The following is a 21,568-nucleotide window of genomic DNA, read 5'->3' on the forward strand; positions in this document are numbered from 1 at the left end:
TTGGCCCGCTCTGTTCTTTTAAGACTTCACAGATGCAGCAAATACCAAAGATGTAGCTTATCTTCTCAGTACTGGAGTACTTAGACATTATCACTCAAGCCTAATATTTTTATTCTAAAAAAATGAGTGATTGATTGTTCTGTCAGTAATTAACATATCCAGTCTGAGAGATTTCTGTATTTTTAGTCATTAATTACGTTCTCATTTGTACTAAAAATCAGTGATACAAGCTGCAGGACTTAGAATCACTCTGTTGTACATAAGGACAGCATTTAAAACCAATGAAAGCATGTTACAAAATGTGCATTGTTCAAAGTACACTACAGGGGCTTTGCATTCCAGTTGAAGAGAGCATAGAATTCTTACATGTTATGAAAGAAATTGACTTCCTCAGAGTGGCACAGAGCTTTGAGAGTAATTCTCACCAGGTGATAGCAGACTTATAATAGCTTTAAAGGAAGCCCAAAGACACTCATACTACAATAATATATGTTGTTCAAATAGAATTTATGAAAGCTTCTGTAATGACAAAAATCATAACATTAATATTCCTAATGTTGGCATTTTTATTTCACTAAGGTATATGAATTGATGCTGCGAGATGAAAGATTCTACCCTTCATTCAAACAGAATGTACTGTATGTCCGCATGTTAGCTGAGCTAGATATGCTGAAGGATCCTAGTTTCCGAGGATCAGATGACGGTGAGGGAGGTAAGCTCAACCTGTCAGGGAGATTTTCTGGAAATATTTCTTTTCCTGCTTTAAAATCAACTAAAATTTCAAAGCTAGGGACCTTTCACTTCTAGAATTCTCATTTTATAATTTTTTCATTGTATTTCTTAATCAACTCCCTGCAAACTTTAAGATTATAACTACCTTCTCATTACTCTCTACTCACAATATTAATGTAAAGAAGAATTTTAGCACAGCTCTGCTTATAAATAAAATATTGCTTTTACTTCCTTAAGGTACAGTTTTATGTGAACTTAGTTAATGATCTTAAACTAAGACAGGGGAGATTTAGATTAGATATTAGGAGGAAGTTTATCACTCAGAGAGCGGTGATGCACTGGAACATGTTGCCCAGAGAGGCTGTGGATGCCCCATCCCTGGAGGCATTCAAGGCAAGGCTGGATGTGGCTCTGGGCATCCTGGTCTAGTGGTTGGTGACCCTGCCCATGGCATGGGGGTTGAAACTAGATGTTCTTTGAGGTCCTTTTCAGCCCAGGCCGTTCTATGATTCTTAAGAGCAATTGAAGATTGAAAGAGAGTTGTGTTCTTTGGTACCCTCTAGTGATGTATTTTGTTAATGCCTGAATAATCTTAAAAAGATCAGATTTGCTCTTCCTACTTAAGAACCGCCTCTGGTATCTGCAGATCTTACATTATTATACAGACTACCTGATAACACTTCTACAACCCTCTTTTTTTTTCCCCTAGCTAGTCTTATCTATTTGTTCTTTTGCCTGTTCTTCGTTTAGTGGCTTTATTCTCTGTATTATTTAGACCAACTCTTGTTACTAGAACTAGAAATTTTCATGGATTTTCATTCTATGACTTCTAATTTCTTCACTTAAAATTTTTTTCATTTTATTGTGGCTTTCTAAATCCTGCAAGAGATTGCAGGGAATTCTGAGAAAATTTATACTGGGTTAGTTACCGTTTAGATCACTCTTGAATCAACATATTTGAATTTGTAAATTTAATGAAGTCATTAGCATATTGGATGTAATCCTACCACTAGAAGTTAGGAAAATTGAGTAAGATAATTTAATCTTAGATTGCATAAGGATGAAAGCAAGTCCATCAGACAGCCTGGACATTTAATAAGTATTTTGGAGATTAAACAGACTTCAAGATGAAGGATGCCTGGTGGTATTTTGTAATTTCCTGCTAGCACTTGGTGTTTAGCAGCATTTGGTTGTTAGCTAGTGAGCTCAAGTGTACCGCTGACTACACTGAGTAGCTGTTTTTTGTTGCTTTCACGTTAAGAATGTTAATGTCAATTTCTTTTCTATCCACATTATCATGGAGGGGGAAGTGTTCTTTCTGTTTTTGTTGTTGTATCCTCAGTTTGCTGAGTTTTCTTAATTGTAGCTGAATCTTCTGAAGTAGTATGATACTTGCTTTTACTGTTAAACATATTGGATGGGACATAAAAATGAATTATTTTTGAGCAAATAATATACTGACCTTATGTGAATTTGTTTATGTATGACTTAAGAGTTAGGGTAACTATAGTATCTTCTATTTTTCTTCCTCTTCCTTGAGTAATCTAATTCTTAGTGCTTTTTCATACGAGTGCTTTTGGGTCGAAGGGTTAGCTGCTTACAGTTCTATTGAATGAGATGAGATAACAGTATTTTTTTATTTAAAAAATCATTTTAATTAGACATTTTAATATTCTGTATGAATAAATACTTATGATATTTATATTCTAATACAGAGTGAATACATACATATGATAAAAAATATTCCAACTGTGTGTGTGTATATTTATAAACATTTTCATCTTTAAATGTTTAAATATTTAATAATATTTAAATCTTCTTTCTGACACATTGTGGCCCCAGGGAAGTTTGCAACTGAATAATTCTCCTTAACTTTTAACTCAAATCTAATGAAAATTATTCAGCTTTTAATTTGACTCCTTAGTGAAGCAATTTCTTGTGGTATGAGATTAAAATAAAAACTCATCCTTTGGAGTGCTATTTCATATCTATCGCTGTGGAAACTTCCATGCATTTTCATTTAAATATCATTACTGGGAACTGGAAGTATTTGTGTTAAGCACAAATGTTTTGCAGTACCACAATAACTATTTTTCACAGAAATGAAAAGACTAAAACTTATGAGGAGCTTTGTTTCTTGTGTGTGGCTCTGCACTAGAGTAAATCTAACTTCTTTTTTTTTCCTTTTCCCATTCCTCACTGATCCCAGAATCTTTTAATGGGTCTCCTACTAGCAGCATAAATCTGGTAAGTGCTCTTTTTTCCCATCCCCAACAGTAAAGAGTATTGTAAATTAGTTTCAATTATGTACATGTTAGAGGGGTTAATTCATTGCAGTTTAATTTCTGAAAAAGTCCACTATGCTCTTAAATCGTATTAAAAGACACATTAAGGCTCAGTTAATCTGTAAGATAAAACCTCTTTTGTACTTTGCCTGAGTTTAATGAATTGCTTACATAGTTTCTCACAGGAAGAGTGTATTAGTAGACTAGAGTTAATTTATGAAAAATGTACATCTTTATACCTGTTCCTTATGTTAAAATAGACGTAAATTCAGAGTTAATAGGTGAAGACAAATCCTTTGAAACTCAAATATCCAATAAGCATTTAATTTTAATTTAGTGGGGTATTTGTATCTGAGTTTTATCTGTTCAAAATATAAATCTTTGTCTTCTTGCAAGTGGCCAGATTAGATCATATTCTGGTATTTTTAAGCAATTCCATTCATTGGAACCTTTTCTTTGCAACATGAATCTATCTCATTGTCTGAAGTATGCTTCATGCATATTTCTTGTGAAAACTTGTGGTTTCATATGTAAAAGATTTGAAGTGATGTATGACTGATGATTAGGGGACTATAAAGCATAACATAACTGCCTACTTCTTTTAAAACTTCAGAAAAGAAAAAAAACAACCCAAAAACACTGAATCACAAATTTGCAAAAAGAACAATTTTGATACATTTCCTCCCCTCCCTCTTACTTTTTTCTTAAATTATATTCAAAAGAACAAGATAAACAAGGCTCAGTAGTGTATTTGAGAGTATTTTGCAAAGTCTTAATTTAGAAAGGTTTGCAATCAGCTGTGCCTTCCTGGCTTATATGACTCATAACCTCTTCTTTCTTGGAGGCTTCTGTAGCTCTGTAAGAGTTGCAGTGTGTTATATCATGCCCAGCGTGCAGACAAATAGAGTTTATTTTTTAAAAAGAATACTTTTACTGTAAATATTATCAAGTTTCCATGGTGGTTTTTTGTCATTGTGATTTCTATTGTTTTCAAAATGTAAATGATGAAATATGAAGAGTAGGGTCAGCAGGTGGAAACTTGCGCAAACTCCTGTTAGATACAGAATAAAAATTAGGGTTTTTTAACATTTTTGATTTGCATACAATGCTGATAAAGTGCTATAAGAGATTATTGTAACTCACCTTTCTATAAGGGGATTTTCAAATATTGCAAGTATTCTTGTAAAAATAACCTGACATATGAGAATTATAGTTTGTGGATAGGGGTTTCTCTTTGTTATAGATCATCTGGTGAGTGTGCTACTTAATGTGCTACTTCATTTTGTGTGTCTTTTTCTAATTAGGCTGGAAAATCTTGACACCTTTACTAAGCACTGTAGCATAATATATTTGTATGCGATTGCTGAGAATCTTGATTTTTCTTTTTTGCTCTGAAAAGTATATTAGCAGAATTCAACATCTATTATTTTTATAGAGAATGAAACATTCTTTATACAGAATGTTTAATTAAACTGAAATATTTAATAAACTGTTAGGCAGAAGAAATTTTACTTTCTGTATTCCTTATTCTTCAGTGCTCTTTGGGGTTTTTCAGTGCTTTTACAGGTGTTTGAGAACTGGTAGGTTAGTTTTTCCTGGCTGATTTCCATGGCAAGAGTACATTTCTTTGCAAATAATGTTGCTCCCTTGCGCTAGTTTGTTGCATGAAATGAAATAGACCTTGGTAAGGTTACTTTAAAGGTTTTGGAATTTCTGTACTTTTACCTGATGACAGTGCATTAAGAAAGATTAGGTTATGGCATGAGGGTTTTGCATTTCAATTTTGTATTTATATTCCTCTCTTTCAAGATTGTTTGAAACTTTTAAGGAAAAATTACCTTCTTAATTTCTGCTTCTAACTTGACACCTTCATCTAGTACACCAAACCTGTAAGGGTACATTTTGCAGTATAAAACAGTTGTGGAACATTTAGCATCTTGCAAATGTCGTCTAACTGGTTCCATAATCTGAACTTTATACATCACTTTGCGTAGAGCAAATAAAATAAGTCACAAAGATAGTACGTACCAAGGCCTTGAGTAGCAGCAGAAATACCTGAGTTGATCTTCTGGAGTTCATTAATGTGTATCAGTCTGAACTCTGTGCAGTAACAAAAAAGAAAAAGAGTCAGGTTGGTGATGTAGGGAGGCAGGAAAGTAATAAATAACAATGCTTAAAAAAATAAAATACAACATTACAACAATACAACAAATACATTTAATGTCTGGATTGCATAGTATCTAAAGTATCAAGAGTTGCTTAAATTTGCTGGGATCTGAAAGCCTATGAATTCTGTTTCAGTAGCTCTGTCTTTGGCCCTTCTTATTAATCTTAAATTTAACAAAGCATCTTTAAAACACCTATTTAGCTTCTTTTTATCCCAAATAATTACTGAACATGGAGACAGTATTAGCCTGAGTATGTACATGTTTATATTTTACAAGGGAGAATATCTGAGAAAATTGTTCTGTTTTTTTAGATAGAGTGGAGAAGTTATTCAACTTATACTGCGCTATACCTTTATCTAGTTGGCAGTCAGTTGAAAGAAACAAACAGTATAAAGATATAAGTAATAATAAGTGATACCTCCGTTATACCACAGCTGTATATCCATAGCTGTACTACTGTTCTTTTTGTTTTTCAAATGCTTGGTGAAAGACCATTTGTGTCTGTACTTCTATTAAACTGAGATGTCAAATGAAAGTGGTAAATGCATCTGAGTGGTCACAAAAGTATGTGAAACTGTGTGTGTGTGTGTGTGTGGAGGGGAAATACTTTAGTAACCGGGTAATAGAAACGTGATTTTGTTGTTAAGTGCATTAAGCTATTGTAATAGTATGGTGAACTGGAAGTTTGAAAATTAACTAGATTAATCAAAAAGCATCTTACAAATGAGATGTGCCTATGATCTTGTTATCCATTGCTCATTTCTTCATTCTCCCCTCCCTCTCTCCCTGCAGTCCTTAGATGACCTTTCAAATGTCCCTTCGGATGAGACAGTTCAACTCCATGCATATATCTCGGATACTGGTAAGTTAAACTGTTACAACAGCTGCTTACTCTTTTCCAACTTCTGAGTGTTGTTTTCTTTGTTTTTTATTTTTAATATTACAGATACGTGAATTCCTAATCCTTTCCTTTTTTTAATGTCATAAAACATTGAATTCATGCTCCCCATGAAGTCTTCGTACTGGAGCTCCATACAGAATCGTTGCTGTAACTTGAGACTATATGTGTACCTAAAATGAAATTTAATTTTTGCTGTTTACAGCATTATTTTTCCTTTATATGGATGACAGGAAAAAGTTAATAAACTGTCGGTCATTAAATTTAATATTGAGTATTTATTTTGACAGTTATTTGAAGAAACATTCTGAAAGCCAACTTTATTTCTTTTGGTCACAAGTTGAATTCTTAAGTGGTCATTTCCTGTCCTATGGTATAATCTCCTTTCTTCTATGCTTCCTGGTTGGCTTAGCTCAATTTTAAGGTAGTGAGTTCAGTTCTAACAGTGGAGGCATTTTTGGTTATTTTAGCAAATTTCTGTTTATTAATAAGCTAAAATATATGTTAGCAAATAGTAAAGTTCTGCTATTGTTTGCAAATACTGTAGTTAGACAAAATTCCACTGGAAAATGGTTTTGTCAGTGGGTCTTTGGTAGAGTTTACTATGCAGTAAACTTTTTAAACTGCATATTTACATAGCACAGTTGAAAGCTGTGGGCAAGAATTCATTAGCTGACATTTTAATTAAAATTTACTGCAACCCAGCATGGTACAATCCAATAGTCTATATAGTTGGCCGTCAGAGAAGGGGAAAAGTAATTCTAAAAGTTAAGAATTGCAATTTTTCTTGTACTAAAATAGCAGGCCTTATTTGTTTTCTGACTTAAATTTAGGAGTTTCATTGTTTTGATCTCCAAGGAAAATAAAATGAGCTTAACCTCATGTGAATTATGTTAAATTTATAGTCTGATGCCAGCAGTCCTGCTTGCTATCAGTTTGACTCCATCATTCCATAATAATTCATATGAACCTATGCATATTTCTTGCTTCATATCGTAAGGATTAAACTAGACGTCTCCTTTCTCTTGTTTTTGAGCAAGACATAAAAGTCTCCCATGTGTAGTGTGGTCTGTGTGCAGACTTCTTTCCTCTGCTGCTTATTGCCTTTTCTGTGCTCAAATTGGGGGGAGGGGATGTTACAAGAACTCCATGCTCGTTAAGGATTCAGCTTACTTTGTGCTGCAAAATAACTGATAAGATGCAATGTAAGGCTGGGAACTGCAGCTTTCTTTTTCTACTTTTTCTACTACTCCTGGCTGTCAGTGGTCCTCCTGGAGGTCAGTGAGTCATGGTACAGTGGCTGCATGGCAGAGTGGTCATTTTGAGTTTAGAGGATATGCTTTGTGCAGCACCCATGGGGCAATGGCTTCCTGTCTTTTTACTCTTGGATTCAGCACTTGTCATTCTTCTAAAGGGCTGACACCAGAGAAGACTGGTGATGCTGCATTCCCACTGTGTGTTTTACTAGTCAGGAGTTCTTACCTTGTTAGCCCCTATCCTTGATCTCTTTTTGCAGCTTAGACCTCAGCCTTGTTCCTGTGAGATATTGAGAAGTTAGAGCTGATGATTTGACAGAAAAGTGCATTTCATGGAGTTTGAACACATTAATAAATTCATAGAACTTAGATATTTTCATCTAGCTGAGGGCTGTTGGCTCAATATTTGGAGTTTGAGCATGTTAACAGTATAAACGCATGCAGTGTATACAGTACTGTGTTTATGATATTCTGTAGTTTTGATGAAAGTTTTTGGAACAATTTCTTTGTAGGGATGGAAAAAATGTAGACAGAAAAATTTGAATACTCCATGGAGTGCAATATGATGTTTCTTTTTCAAGATAGCCATCTGTGTTCTTTCCATTTATAAATTGGCTTCTCCATAAAATGTGTGTGTATACAAAGAATATGTATACATGTACACACATACAGAATACATGCATTTGTGTATATCTTTGTGTATATAATTTTTGTTGACTGAGAAATAATGTGGGGGTTGATTTTTTTTTTATCTTTTAGCCAGCAGCTCCTAATGCTAAAAAAAAATAATCAGTGTTTATGATGTTAGTGCTTTTTGTTGTAATTGTAAGCTTTCTAAAATACAATGAGAAGGTACTTTGGAGACTGGAATTTCTTCTAGTTTCACAGTTGTCTTTCACCTGTCTTGAATTCTTTGGGGTTGAAGTTATTTTTTAAGATCTATTCTCTATTCATCAAAGTTCAAACCTTTCCTATTCTTTTGTTTCTTCATGTTTTGCATGTGAGTGAAACTTGTCTATCTTTAAGGCTACTTAATCTCTAGGAGTTAAATTTAAGTTCAAACACTTGTGGTGTTTCAGATAAACTTTCCTGCTTGCATGTCCATTTTAGTTTCTCAAATCTGTCATTTCAGTCATTTCTTCACGTTTGTGTCCTCTCGTCTTCCTTCTTTCTGTTTGTTCCTTTTCTTTTATTTTTGTTTTTAAACTACTAGTCTGTGCTGACTATGACCCATATGCTGTGGCAGGAGTGTGCAATGACCATGGCAAGACATATGCACTGTATGCTATCACAGTCCATCGGAGAAATGCAAACAGTGAAGAAACATGGAAGACGTATCGGCGCTACAGTGACTTCCATGACTTTCACATGAGGATCATTGAGCAGGTAATTCATCTGCTTGAAGTCTTTAAGGTTTCTTTGAAAGGACTTTTTTTTTTTTCCAGTGTGATGGTGTGGTGCAACACTGGCTTTCTCAAACTGGGTTGAGATGTGGAGTAATAGCACTGTATTTTGCATTAATGCACGCTTTTCAACCGTTCATGTAATAATATGTACTGAGCTGCTTACTGGTCCAACTGTTTAGTACATGATGTCTATGTAATTCCTCTAATAAAAAGATGTGTACTGCTAGACTGAACTTCTATTGCTACACTTGTATGCTCACATTCTTAAACGTCCTAATAGAGACATCCTATGAGACACTTGTAATTCACAGAAGTAAACTGTACAGAGTAAAATTTGACATCAAAAAGTCAGTGTTCTTAAGAACAAGAAGTGGATTTGGATTTCTCAAATGCCCGACAAATATTGCTTTGTTTTGAAAGTAAAATTAGCATTCCTACTGAGTTTACAGGCACACTGAAACCTTTTTTTGTGTTCATCTCTGATCTTATTGGCATCTTATGGGTAAAGGTTTGAATCTTTATTTTGAAATTAATTTCCTGAGCAGTTCTATAATTCTATGACTTTAAAGAAAAAAGTGCTGAATTGATTCACATCTAGTTTTTTTTACTCAGTAGAGTAATATTATTCAAAGTAAATATCTATAAAGTGGAAGCTATTCTTTATTTACATGCTTCTGTTTAGATAACAGGTATCTAAATAAAAACTAGACCACATTCTGCTCAGCTTGCGTGTGAGTGAGATTTGTAACGTGGGTAACAAGTGTTATGTGATGCTTTCTGTAGGCCATAAATGTTATACAACCTTTGTGTCCTTCCTTTGTTGTCTTCACAAAAAGTCAATGTGCAGGGCCTGAAATGCAATAAAACACTCATTAAATATGTAATTTTATGATCTTCTATAATGAGGAAAGTATACAGCCTTTTAGAGATCAGATACTATATACTGTCTTTACCCTTAAAAATTATTTAAGGTTTAGAGAAAGTATTGGATTCAGTCCATGAATAATCTTGAATCTTAAAGTTCAACTCTTGAAAATCGTAGCAACATTTTTCAACATTCTGAAATGCTTAAGCCTCATCTTTCTATACTGTTTCACTGGATCAGCTGATCTTATTGTAGAACTGAAACAGTAGAAGTAATCAGCTGGTGCATAATAACCTGTGTAAACAGGGTGCTGCAATACACTCCAGTGATTAAAAAATTAATTTCTTTAGTAAGTTTGTAGGAAATAGGAGGAGAAGAAAGGGAAGATGTTTTAGAAAGATATGAGTTATCTTGATGTATAGTCATAACCCTTCTGACTTCTGCACAAATAATAACGATAAATCTTGAACCTAAGCTTATTGAGCAGATGTTAGAACATGAATAATTTGCATTTGCAGAGTATACTTGCATAAATCTGTATTTAAAAACTCCTGAAATTAATTTTTGCCCTTGACCATCTTCTGAGAGTTGGCATGTTCTTGTTCTTGACAACCTACATTTCAGCATCTGCAGGGAATCTGAGTTCTGGGCTTGCTGCAGAAATTGCATGTCAGGCATTATATGGTAAATGAGAAGGGAATATAACATCTTATCATTTTTGAGGTTACATGGTGATTTGAACTTCCACTGAATGCAGAGCAAAATATTTCTTTTTCTTCCAGTTTGAAAATCTGGCAAATATACTGAAACTTCCTGGCAAAAAGACATTTAACAATATGGACAGAGAATTCTTGGAAAAGAGGAAGAAAGATTTAAATGCATATTTGCAGGTAAGCTGTTATGACTTCTGTTTGAAATTCTTTTTTTTTATGGTAGAAATTTGCTTGCAATTTTTGTAATTAATATTGTGTCTCAGCTGAAGCTAAATGACAAATTTAATTTTGAATAATGTGAGTAAATGGAAATGAATGGGATAGTTCTGTCATTGGTACTTCCTGATGTTACTATAGAATGTGTAGGTGCTCATTTTCTGAGATTGTTACTCAAATTGCTAGCAAAATTCACCCAAATAAATCATGAAGAGGTACATCCGAAACAGTATGCTGTAAGACATTCAGTTTTATTCTCTGCCATTTCTGCATTCACTTATTTGAGCTGATAAGATTCCGATTGTTTCTTTTTTGCTTTGTTTGTTTTTTTTTTTTTTTTTGATCACTACACTGCTGAACTTTCTTCCATTACACTCATTTTTTTGGTTACTTTCTCTTGTGCTGTTGCATAAGGGTTGGTGTGGTGCCCACTCTGCTAAGTACCACAACCACACAGCTTCCCCGTTCGGATGAGAACTGTGTTCTACTTCACAGGGTATTCCCTGTCACTTAACACCAAAGTATGTGACTTAATGGATGTTTTAACAGTTATGGAAATGTATTCAATGTATTTTTCTCTGAGATGCGATAATTAAAATATTAGTTAAAATTATAGTAATCACCTCTCAGATGATAGTTTCCATCTTTAGAATAGTTGTGTTGGAATAAAACTTAGAGGATGAATAAAAAAAAAGCGTTGCAAAATATAACTGTGTGCACGGTAAACTTTCACTGAACTGCATGGCTCTTTTCAAAATCACTTAAAAAGTGCTTTTCAAAATATATTTTACTCAGCTCCTGTTAAATCCTGAAATGATGAAAGCTTCTCCAGCTCTAGCCCACTATGTGTATGACTTTCTGGAGAATAAAGCCTACAGCAAAGGGAAGGGGGATTTTGCACGGAAGGTAAGAATGTTTTACACCATCACAAAAACTTCATTAGAGCTTTTCTAAATGTGATGGCTGTGTTAGACAAAGATATTGATCTGATATTAAGCAGATATTCATATGTACTATGTACTAATGTGTGATATTCACATATGAACATATATTTCGTACATAAAATATTTCATATATTAAGCTGCACTTTCAAAACACTTTAAAAAGTATCTGAGGAAGTGGAGAAACACGGATTGCACTAAGAATTTTTATAAACTGTGTTTGTTGCAATTTACTTTGTCAGTGACATCTTTGATTTTTTTTTTGTACTCGTTTCTTCTAATATCTTTTTTCGATCCTTCACTCTGTATATGCTGCTGTTACATGCTGTCCACTCTTTAGCCCAAGAAATGAAATATGTTTCCTTTCAAAAGCAGCTGCTGTGTGTTTTTGTTGTTGATCAAATTTGGAGCTCTGAACAGTGCATTTATTTTATTAAGCCACTAGAACTCCCTTCAGTGAAATGATTCTTTGTTCACTTGACCAGTCTGAGTGAGCACCTGCTTTTGCAAATATAATTATTCCTAAACTTCTAATGATTTTTTTTTAATGTAAAAAACATCTAAAACTGTAAGTTCAAGCTTGTTGTATTTCTCAAATATTTAACACCGGAACACGGTAAAACACTTCTTGTCATTACTTAGGTAATGACTGACTAAGATTTGCTTTAACTTAAACATTTCCCCTGATCTTTTGGGCTTCACATTACTATATGTACCTCTGGATTGAATATAAGGTATATGTGAAAGCCGTGTTTCAAAGATGGTGAGTTGAAAGCAGAAGTTAAATGCTTGTGGAAGTAGGAGTCCTTGAGGGAAGAAGTGGCATTAAATGGGCAAGAAAAGGAAAGCAAATATAAATTATGAAAAGCTAAAGAATAGCAAATGGAAATGGCTCAGGAAAAAGATCTGTTGAAAGATGTGAAGACTTGCAGCAGGGATGTAAGGATTGAGAAATAAATGAAAATGAAATTAAAACTTTTTGCTGCAGTGTGTAACGAACTTAAACAATTACAGTTATCTTTTATATAGTTGTTCTCCAGAACTGTGTGATACTTCTCATAGTACATTAATTTACTAGTGTCCTCATAGATTGTACAATTCTGGTTCAACATCTTCTCCTTTAGATGGACACATTTGTAAACCCACTGCGTAACTCTATGAGAAATGTATCAAATGCAGTCAAGTCTCTCCCTGACAGCCTGGCAGAGGGAATGACTAAAATGTCAGACAACATGGGTAAAATGTCAGAGAGACTGGGACAAGACATAAAGCAATCATTTTTCAAGGTAAGAAAATACTTGGTAGTTAATACATACCAGTGAATTAACAGGAGACTATCAAGTCATTTTAACTTGCTCTGTATTATAATGAAGAGTCAGGTCCTTGGACAGGAGAGCAGTCTGTTTTATACCCATACCATTTTTACAAGATTCAGCAGTCATTACACTGCGAATGTGGAGTTCTCTTTAATATTATGTAGAACATTGAAAGATGGAATTTATGCAGGGATCCATCTTCAGGTCACTGCAGCCAATTGAGAACAATGTGGAGATGTCATTGATAGGTTGCTGCAGTCCCTGCATTTGTTTGCCGAAGTATCAGAACTTTCTAAGGAGATAATGTCTCTTCTGCTTATTCCTTGTTGAATTCTGTTATTGATTACATTTTCTTCCTGCCTGTCCTGCCATCTACTATTTTTCTCATTTAATGTATTCCTAAAATATAACACCAAAAAGGTATGGAGTCATAGCAAGACACACTATCTGGAATTACCACATAGTAGAAATCTACCTAATGTGTTTACCTTAGCTTCTTTTCCCTCACACTTGTACTTCTGTCTCTTGCTGTAAGGTCCTTTGGTCAGAGATCATTCCATGTTATACTATCAGAACAGTTATTTATAGCAGATGTAGAACAGTAACCAAGATGAGCTACACATAAAAGGGAATAATAAATATTTTTTTCTGTTGTTGTGTGGAGTATGTTTTGGGGTTTTTTGTTTTTCTTTGTTTTGGTCTTGTGGAAGAATGACTGCCTCTGGACTTTCTCATTGCTGGCAGCTTCCCTGATGTGTGGCCAGTTGTACTCACTGGGAAGACTGTGACAAAGCAGAAACTGAGATAAAAGGGAAATAAGAAATATCAGTCCCACATAGACTTAGAGTTTTTCATTTAAAGCACTAGGCACTTGAGAAAATTTATATGGTCATACAAGACCTGATTTACTGGAAGATGAGAATCTGCTGCACTATGCAACTGACCTTTGACCAAATGTTTTTATTTTCATAATCATCTTGATTATGATGATGAATCTGATTTATTGGTGTTCTACAGTATTGTCCTTCATAAAAATTACCTTTTCTTAAATTGCAGGTGCCTCCTTTGATCCAGAAAACTTACTCAGATCCTGACCATTGCCGCGTTGCAGCAACAATTGATGACAGTGTGAGTCTGACACTGATAAATAAACAAGGCACTTAGAAGCAGGTGTTTAAGGCGCTTAAATTTCTTTTAAAAATCATGTTTCCTTCTAAGGTTAACTTCTTTCTTAGTACCAAGATGCCTTAACAGTACATTAGAGCTCACGTGATGATATTTTGGTGTTTGGGTACTTATTTATTTAAAGATTTACTTGAAGTTTTTATTCTATCTTCCTTCTATTTCTTTCTATTCAAAGAAAGCATGATACCAGACTGTCAGTATAATTTCAGTTAGGACTGATTTCAGGGAGCCTTCATCTAATGAATCATAAGTAGTCTTTTACACATTTCTTTTAGACAGAGGAAAAAGAGTTCATATGCTGCTTAGTAATAAACTTTCAGTATGTGGATACCAAAAATAAATTAAGTAGTAATATTAAGAAACTTGTCAGTGAAGTTGAAATTGTCATAACGTGGTATTTTGATGTTATTTTGGTTGAAACGTTGATCATATACATGGAAACAAAACAACAAAAAAGAAACAACTTTCACATTTAAGTAGGACAGAAATGCTGTAAGATTATCAGTGATTATATGCAGTTTACCACGGTCATAAGTCTGCACCTGTTTTGCCATGCACATTTTAGATTTTTGAACACATCAAAGCATTCCTGTTTGTCGTCTTGTGCATAAATGTTATGATGGCTTGCTAGATGTATTTTTACTCAAATATCAGACTTGAGCCCTTCTGGGCTTTCCTTTTCCTTCATTGTTCTTCATTCTATCAGACTGTGTCTGTAAATTTGTTGTTACAAACATACATCTTCTAACACTCTTGTTGCTTCTGTTTTTGCACAGGCAAAGCTAAATATTTCAAATACATGAACAGCTTTTTTTTGCAAATATTTCACTGATCTGTAAAGTGAATAGGAGCTACAATTCTCAGTAGCTTCTAAGATAATTCTAGCTTGCTATTCTATGAAGTATTAGTAATGAATTTAATATTTAGGCTACAACTCAGTCAAAAAATTCATTTGTTGTACCTGTGATAAATAACTGTGTTCTCTTTTGTAATACAACTCCATGTGCTATCTTACATGCAGTAACTTAACAACGTATAGACTTAAATTTTGGCATGTGCCAAAAAGGAGGCCATGAGAAGCTAATCTTATTTCTGTAGGGGGAAAAAGAAGAATAAAAATGAATATTCTCACTCGAATTCAGTAAACTCTTCCTCAAATTTAATGCTTCAAAAAAAGGTAACAATAAGTTTGACAGTTACTGAAAACGTACTCTACTTATTACTAAAAATAATTTCACAGTTAGTGAATCCATTTTAGGATTTCCATAGCTATAGCCAGTCAGTGTAACATCTTTTAATAAAAAATAGAATTATGACACTTTTGTTAATCTACGCTGACAAAAGCACTCAAATTGAAATAATAATACTAAAAAGTAATTCATTGCAGTCAAGTGTTTTTGTTTCTCATTGCTTCTGAATTTTTCTACCAAAGAAAAAGCAAGGGGACAAGTTCTCTCCAGTTCATGCATTCTTCTGTTAACTTTGTTCAACTTGAATACATTAACCCTTTCTAAAAAAAGAGGATATAAGACTATTTTGTCCCTGTTTTTCAGTCTTTCTTTGCTGTTGGTGATGTTGTGGAAGATTTAAGGAAGATTTCGTATTGTAATAGACAACCGATCAAAGTGTCTCTGACCCTGTTATGTTCATACAGAAGCATTTGGCCCATAAACTGTACCTGTTGTGAACTGAAATATTCTTACTGATTCTGTTCTTACTCACTTGATCAGGTGGATGACAATATTCCACTTCGAGTAATGCTCCTCCTTATGGATGAAGTCTTTGATTTAAAGGAAAGAAATCAGTGGTTAAGAAGAAACATAAAGAATCTACTTCAACAGCTTATTAGAGCAACATATGGTGACACAATTAATAGGTACTGTTCTTCTTATATAGAGCTATTATGTGCATGAAGTTATATAGACTGACTAGACATCCTTTTTGACGTTGCTAAATTGCTACATGCTTTTCCCTTTAAAGAGAATGAAGAAACCAAGTGCAAATGTGATGTAAAAGGTGATAAATGGAAAGTTGCTGAAAGACAAATTCTGGTACTACTTACATGTCAGAGAATTTCCACTTTCACATAGCCAGAAGAGTTCATGATTGTGTGAATGTAACCTAATACTGGTGTTATATATGCCTTTTGACCTATGTTTTACATTATATTTCTTACTGTTGGTAGTATTCTTTCTGCCTTATTTCTGGTTTCGTCTCTCTAGTGTTACAAATGATACACTAGCACTATCAAATTTAGGTGAATTGTAATTAGTTGCTTACTTGTCAATTTGGCCTAGTGCCTTGGATCAGAAACTTAATTTCAGCCTGGTGAGAAGTAATTTGCTATTACTCTTCCAGGAGTACATTCTTAATGTTTTCATCATCACTGTTTCAGTTCTTGTGCTATCACTAGTGACACCACTAGGTAATAGGAATAGCACCGGGTCCTTTTCAAATTATTCCTGGTTGCCAGATGAGAGTTACCTTGAAACCTGTGCTACCAAATACATGTTGCACTATTCAGTAACTGTGAACACTGTTATTGTTTTCAAACTGTAGTATAACTAGCTGAACTTTTATACAGCAGATTCTTACAGGTTTTAATTACGTTCTTTTTTTTTTTAATGGTGCACAGATGTTTATATAGTTTCCATCAACATACCAGACTTGAATAGTGAGATGTAATGTCATTTTTTCCAGCCTGCTTGGTCATCATTCATTTACTCAAATAGGAAAAAGGCTTTAGCTTCAGTAGTGCTCAGAGAGTGATAAGGGACTTGACATTTTTATCTTGAGAATCAGTGCTCATTTTCATAATGTGCCATTTTATAGAACCTACTTGATAGCATTGGAGAAGAACTGAAGTTGCACTTGCACTAGAATGCTCTTTAAAATTGTTTACTTGTTTTTCTTTTCCTCTGTTGAAACAACAAGATAAGAGACTTGTTGCTTTGATTTTAGGAAAATAGTTGATCATGTTGACTGGATGACATCTCCTGAACAAGTAGCAGATGCTGTGAAACGCTTCAGGTATATCTTTAATGGTACATGTTAATTGCAAAGCACTTGCCAATCGATGTCTAATATATGTGCATCTTTCCTGTTCTTTCTCTGTGAGGAAATTATTATTGTATATAAATCCAGTTTGACCAAGCCCAGCTTTTTGGTTGCTTTAAGTGAGAGAAAGTATTCATAACATAAATAAAAATATTTTGGAGTTTTCACCTTTTCCTTAGAAGGTTCTTCTTTAACTGGTTCTGAAGAGCTGGGGTATTTGGAATTCATCATGTTACTGGATTGAATTGTCTTGTTAACCTTAGTGAAGGCATGCACTTGTCCAATCTTAAAAAGCAAACAGTTGTTATTACTAAAAACTCTAGCTCCATGCTAGTATGTGTTCTATACAAGGTCGAACAATTGAACTGAATTCTGAGTTTGAAATTGTCAAACCCTCTTTAGAAAAGTCTGTTTCACCATTCTCTCTCCTAAAATGCTTAATGTCTTCAGCTATATTTGTTGGAACAAAACACCCCTCCATGACTTTTATTTGCATGGAAGGAAAGATATGAAGTAGAATAATCTAGTAGTCAAAAGGTCATGCTTCAGAGATACTTTTTTTATTCTTTAATACTGAGTTAAGAACATATGTGTCTTACTCGGAAAAATAATGTCATTCACTGAGGATAAAACAGCTTTTTATGCTGCGGTTTGTATTCTGCATGGAGCATTACAATAGACTGAAGTGTATTCATCTCACTTCTGGCTTATTAATGGCTTAACCTCCATCAAAGATCTTATTGAAATAATTAATAGTTTGAAGTCTGTCAGTGACAATAGAGGCTGATGTGGTATGTGATATTTGGATGTTTTTTGCTGTGTAATATATTCTTAAATTTTTCTTTCCACTGATTCCACGCTAAGTAGCATGAAGCAACTGTAAATAGATTTAGTGTATCATAGATTTACTTCCGATCATTCCATTTTCCCCTTTTCCCTTCTTTAATAATAAGTATTGTTTGGTTCTGTACAAATTACTTTCACGTATTTATCTTATGAGATAATTTGGAAAGACTAAAAATAACCTTCCATTTGATTAAAATTTTAATGTATTTTGACAGATTTGCTTTTGTTACAGAGATGCTTTTTGGCCCAATGGCATTTTAGCAGAGACTGTTCCACGGAGAGACAAAGCTATTAGAATGAGAACAAGAGTAGCAGGGAAGACCAAATTACTGGAGATAATGCCAGGTAAGGGGATTTGAGATTGAAGCTAAAAAATTCTTACTTGTATATTGGCTCTTGAGTTATTCTTGTTGATTTGTTGAAATACTGAAAAGAAATGCTGACTTTCAAGTAAGAATGGTTTTAGTTATTAAAGCATTGGAAATTTTCCACGTGTGGTGACCTTTGCAACTTCAGTTCTTAAAACCAATCCAGTATTTAGTTTCACTAGAGGATTTAAGTTGAGTACATGAAATTCATATTCCAGTACACCATGAGGCCCCACCTGGAGTACTGCATCCAGGTCTGGGGCCCCCTTGCACAAGGAAGATGTGGAGCTGTTGGAATGGGTCCAGAGGAGGGAGGAGCTTGACTTGTTCAGCCTGGAAGGAAAAGTTGCTTCAGAAGGACCTTATTGCAGCCTTCAAGTACTTCAAAAGAGCTTTTAAACAAGAGATTGACTTTGCAGTAGTCTGATAGTGGTATGGCAAGGGGGAGCAGTTTTAAATTCGAAGAAGGGAGTGTTAGAGAATGTGCAGGGAGGAAATTATTTTCTCAGAGGGTTTCAGGGCTCTGGCACAGGCTGCTTAGAGAAGTTGTGGATGCCCTGTCCCTGGATGAGTTCAAGGCCAAGTTGGATGGGGCCCTGGGCAGCCTGACCGTAGAGAGTGGCAGCCCTGCCCATGCAGAGAGTTGAAATATATGATCTTTAAGGTCCTTTCCAACTGAAGCCATTCTGTGATTCTATATACATTGTAGAATGGATGTAGTTTTCAGAGATCGTTTCTGAGAGAACATTTAGCTTAACATACTATGTATAATAGAGGCTGTGTTACTTCAGATTTCAAGCTGCATAGTTTTTGAAAGGAAGTCTGGACAAATTACCTGAAAGACTTAATTTGTGTTGTTAACTGAAGTGTTGAATTAATTTAATCTTCCATGTAAATTTCATTCTTGTAGACGAATTGAAGCACATCATTGGTGCTGAGACAACACGGAAAGGTATTCTTCGGGTCTTTGAGATGTTTCAGCATACTCAACTGAACAAGAGAATGGTATACGTCTTTCTGGAGAGATTTCTAGAAACCTTATTTCCACAAAATAAGTTCCATGAGCTCTTCAACAAACTGCATTCACGGTCAAAGCAGATGCAGAGGTATAAACAGAGACTACATTCTACTCAAGCACCTTCCTTGCAGAAAAGGTGACACTTTAAACCTATTAAGCTGGTGTATGTTTGTCCAGGACTAATTACTTGGGCAGATTCTCTGGGGCTTCAAACTCACAACCTGTTATTTCTGCACCAATCTTCTAGTGTCACATAGTAGATTATTAATGCATCTGCAAGACCTGTGGATCTTCTCATCTTCACTTGTAATTCAACCACTAGCAGAAGGGTTCGTGTGTCTTAAATGATTTGGTGCGTCTTCGTGCAACATTGAGAAGAAAACTGGCCCACTGTATAAGAATGCTGATTCCTTCCGTTCCTGAGGCGATGTTTGCCAGCAATGAAAAGTGCCAGACTGAGTGAACCATAAACAACTGTGGTAATACGATGGTGGAAAATAAGTTTTGGCACTGGGAGATAGTGCAATGTGTGAGAATCAGGTGGAATTTTTCTATATTATGTCTGTTGAGGCTCTGTAGGGCTTATTTAACATTCCTCTAAAGGCTGAGCTAACGTGAAAAGCAGTCTCTGGAACAGCAGACTTGTAGGGGAGGGGAGAAGTAGTTATACCCCCATCATAAAAGCGTATTTATTCAAGTAAAGTTGAGGTAATGTGATTTTTACACCACACAAACTTCACCTTTTCTGTTCTGAAAAATAAGCTAACATTAGATCTGTTGGAGGGGGTTCTAGTAAAGGTGCAGTAGAAATAAAACCTTTATTCTGATTATTCTGTAGCTCTAAGGGCCATTCTCTGCTCTTATAGCACCTGGCATACAGTTTTGCATGTAACTTCAGTGAAGAAGGAGCATCATATTTATGTTCAGTTGGTGTATTTGAGCATATGTCAAGATCATTGTTGCAGAAGGAAGGGGGTACATGTTTCAAAGAGCACAGACATCATACTAGGAGATGAGGAAATTGCACTAAGAGACAATTCTCACACAATTCCCAACTAAAATCTGAAACTTTTTGGGGTGCAAAAGACTATGTCCTACCTAATTGAAAGATTCCTTTACCTTTGAGCATATAAGATTCATGGAAAAAAAATGTTAGAATTTGATGGTTCCTTACAAATAAAATATTTCATTAGTCATATTGTAGACATTTGAGAATTCCTTAACGCATCTTTAGTGTATATATGAAAATAAAAAGGAGATAAAATTACAATATTTTTTTAAATAATTTTTTTATTTTTTGCATAGTGTAAAATTTTAATAGAAATTTGACATCGAGACCCCACATCCATCTGTTGAGTTCCATCAAATAATTTGTGTCTAATTAAGAATAATAGAACAGACATAGTTCGTTTTGGCCACAGCATACCTCAGTTTGTGTTTTCTTTTTCATAGTCCCCTACTGTTTTATGAGCACTACTATCTGAGTGAATAGAAAGTACTTGTGTGGAGTCCATATTTTTTCAGAACGCTAAGCACAGGATACAACTATTGATCAAGGATCCTTATAGCAATTTGTGTTTGAATGGGAACAAATGATCTTTCTATGTGGGAGAGGGACACAGACCTTTTATTAAAGCGTTCTAAGAGAAGATAGAAGGCTCTCAAAGGACTAGTTAATTTGGCTGAAGCATCTATATAAATCATTTTTTCTTATGGACTCTATTCACGCAATGTAGCCTTTTATCATACTACTTAATGATAATCGTATTGTACTGTTAACGTTCTCATACGGTATGCATGGGCTCAAGTGCACTTGTTTTGTTTTCTTTCCTTTATTGCGGAATTAAATGCTGTAAGTTAAATCCCTTCCTTTTAAAATTACTAGGAAAACAAGTTGGAAGATATGTAACAACCCTTCCCCCTTCTTCTCTGCAGATTTCGTAGAAGTGTGATTAAGTGCTGTTGCATTTAAGAAAATTCTTGAGTTCCTGTGTGGAGTATTCAGCATAGCCAGCTACCATTGTTTACATGCCTGTATCTTCCTCTGATGTCAGTGTATGCTCTAGCTAGTATTCCTGACATCTAACTGATGAAAGATGGTTCAGCAATTGTTCTTGGCGATACAGTAGTTACGTCGTTGATGCTACCAAACATAATCTGTGTCTTTTTAAATCACTGAATTTGTTATGCAGTATGAAAGTGGGAAGTTTAAATGCTGTTCTGTCAAATCTGTGGAACCTCTTATCTATCTGCAGGTACCATGAAAAAATTCAAGAGAATGGTGGTGGTGTGCAGATT

At 34.7% G+C, this 21,568-nt stretch overlaps 1 protein-coding gene across 6 annotated transcripts in view; it reads left to right on the plus strand.

Annotated features, from left to right (window-relative positions):
- SNX13 (sorting nexin 13) overlaps positions 1-21,318 on the plus strand; it is a 58,684-nt gene extending 37,366 nt beyond the window's left edge. For 3 of the 6 annotated variants that reach the window (XM_065751787.1, XM_065751789.1, XM_065751792.1), the window contains 12 exons: positions 580-712; positions 2,942-2,979; positions 5,978-6,047; positions 8,553-8,725; positions 10,393-10,500; positions 11,335-11,445; positions 12,605-12,766; positions 13,853-13,924; positions 15,712-15,857; positions 16,943-17,011; positions 18,117-18,229; positions 19,163-21,318. In XM_065751787.1, the coding sequence (XP_065607859.1) occupies positions 580-712; positions 2,942-2,979; positions 5,978-6,047; positions 8,553-8,725; positions 10,393-10,500; positions 11,335-11,445; positions 12,605-12,766; positions 13,853-13,924; positions 15,712-15,857; positions 16,943-17,011; positions 18,117-18,229; positions 19,163-19,410 (1,443 nt within the window). In that variant the 3' untranslated portion in view covers positions 19,411-21,318. Of the gene's footprint in view, positions 1-579; positions 713-2,941; positions 2,980-5,977; positions 6,048-8,552; positions 8,726-10,392; positions 10,501-11,334; positions 11,446-12,604; positions 12,767-13,852; positions 13,925-15,711; positions 15,858-16,942; positions 17,012-18,099; positions 18,230-19,162 lie in introns of those variants that run through there. The other 3 variants (XM_065751788.1, XM_065751790.1, XM_065751791.1) reach the window with 3 other exon arrangements.
- Positions 21,319-21,568: the final 250 nt, after the last annotated feature.

The sequence above is a fragment of the Cyrtonyx montezumae genome, unplaced genomic scaffold (genome assembly GCF_038088225.1).
Source record: "Cyrtonyx montezumae isolate F1298 unplaced genomic scaffold, pur_monq_1.0 scaffold_8, whole genome shotgun sequence".
NCBI lineage: Eukaryota > Metazoa > Chordata > Aves > Galliformes > Odontophoridae > Cyrtonyx > Cyrtonyx montezumae.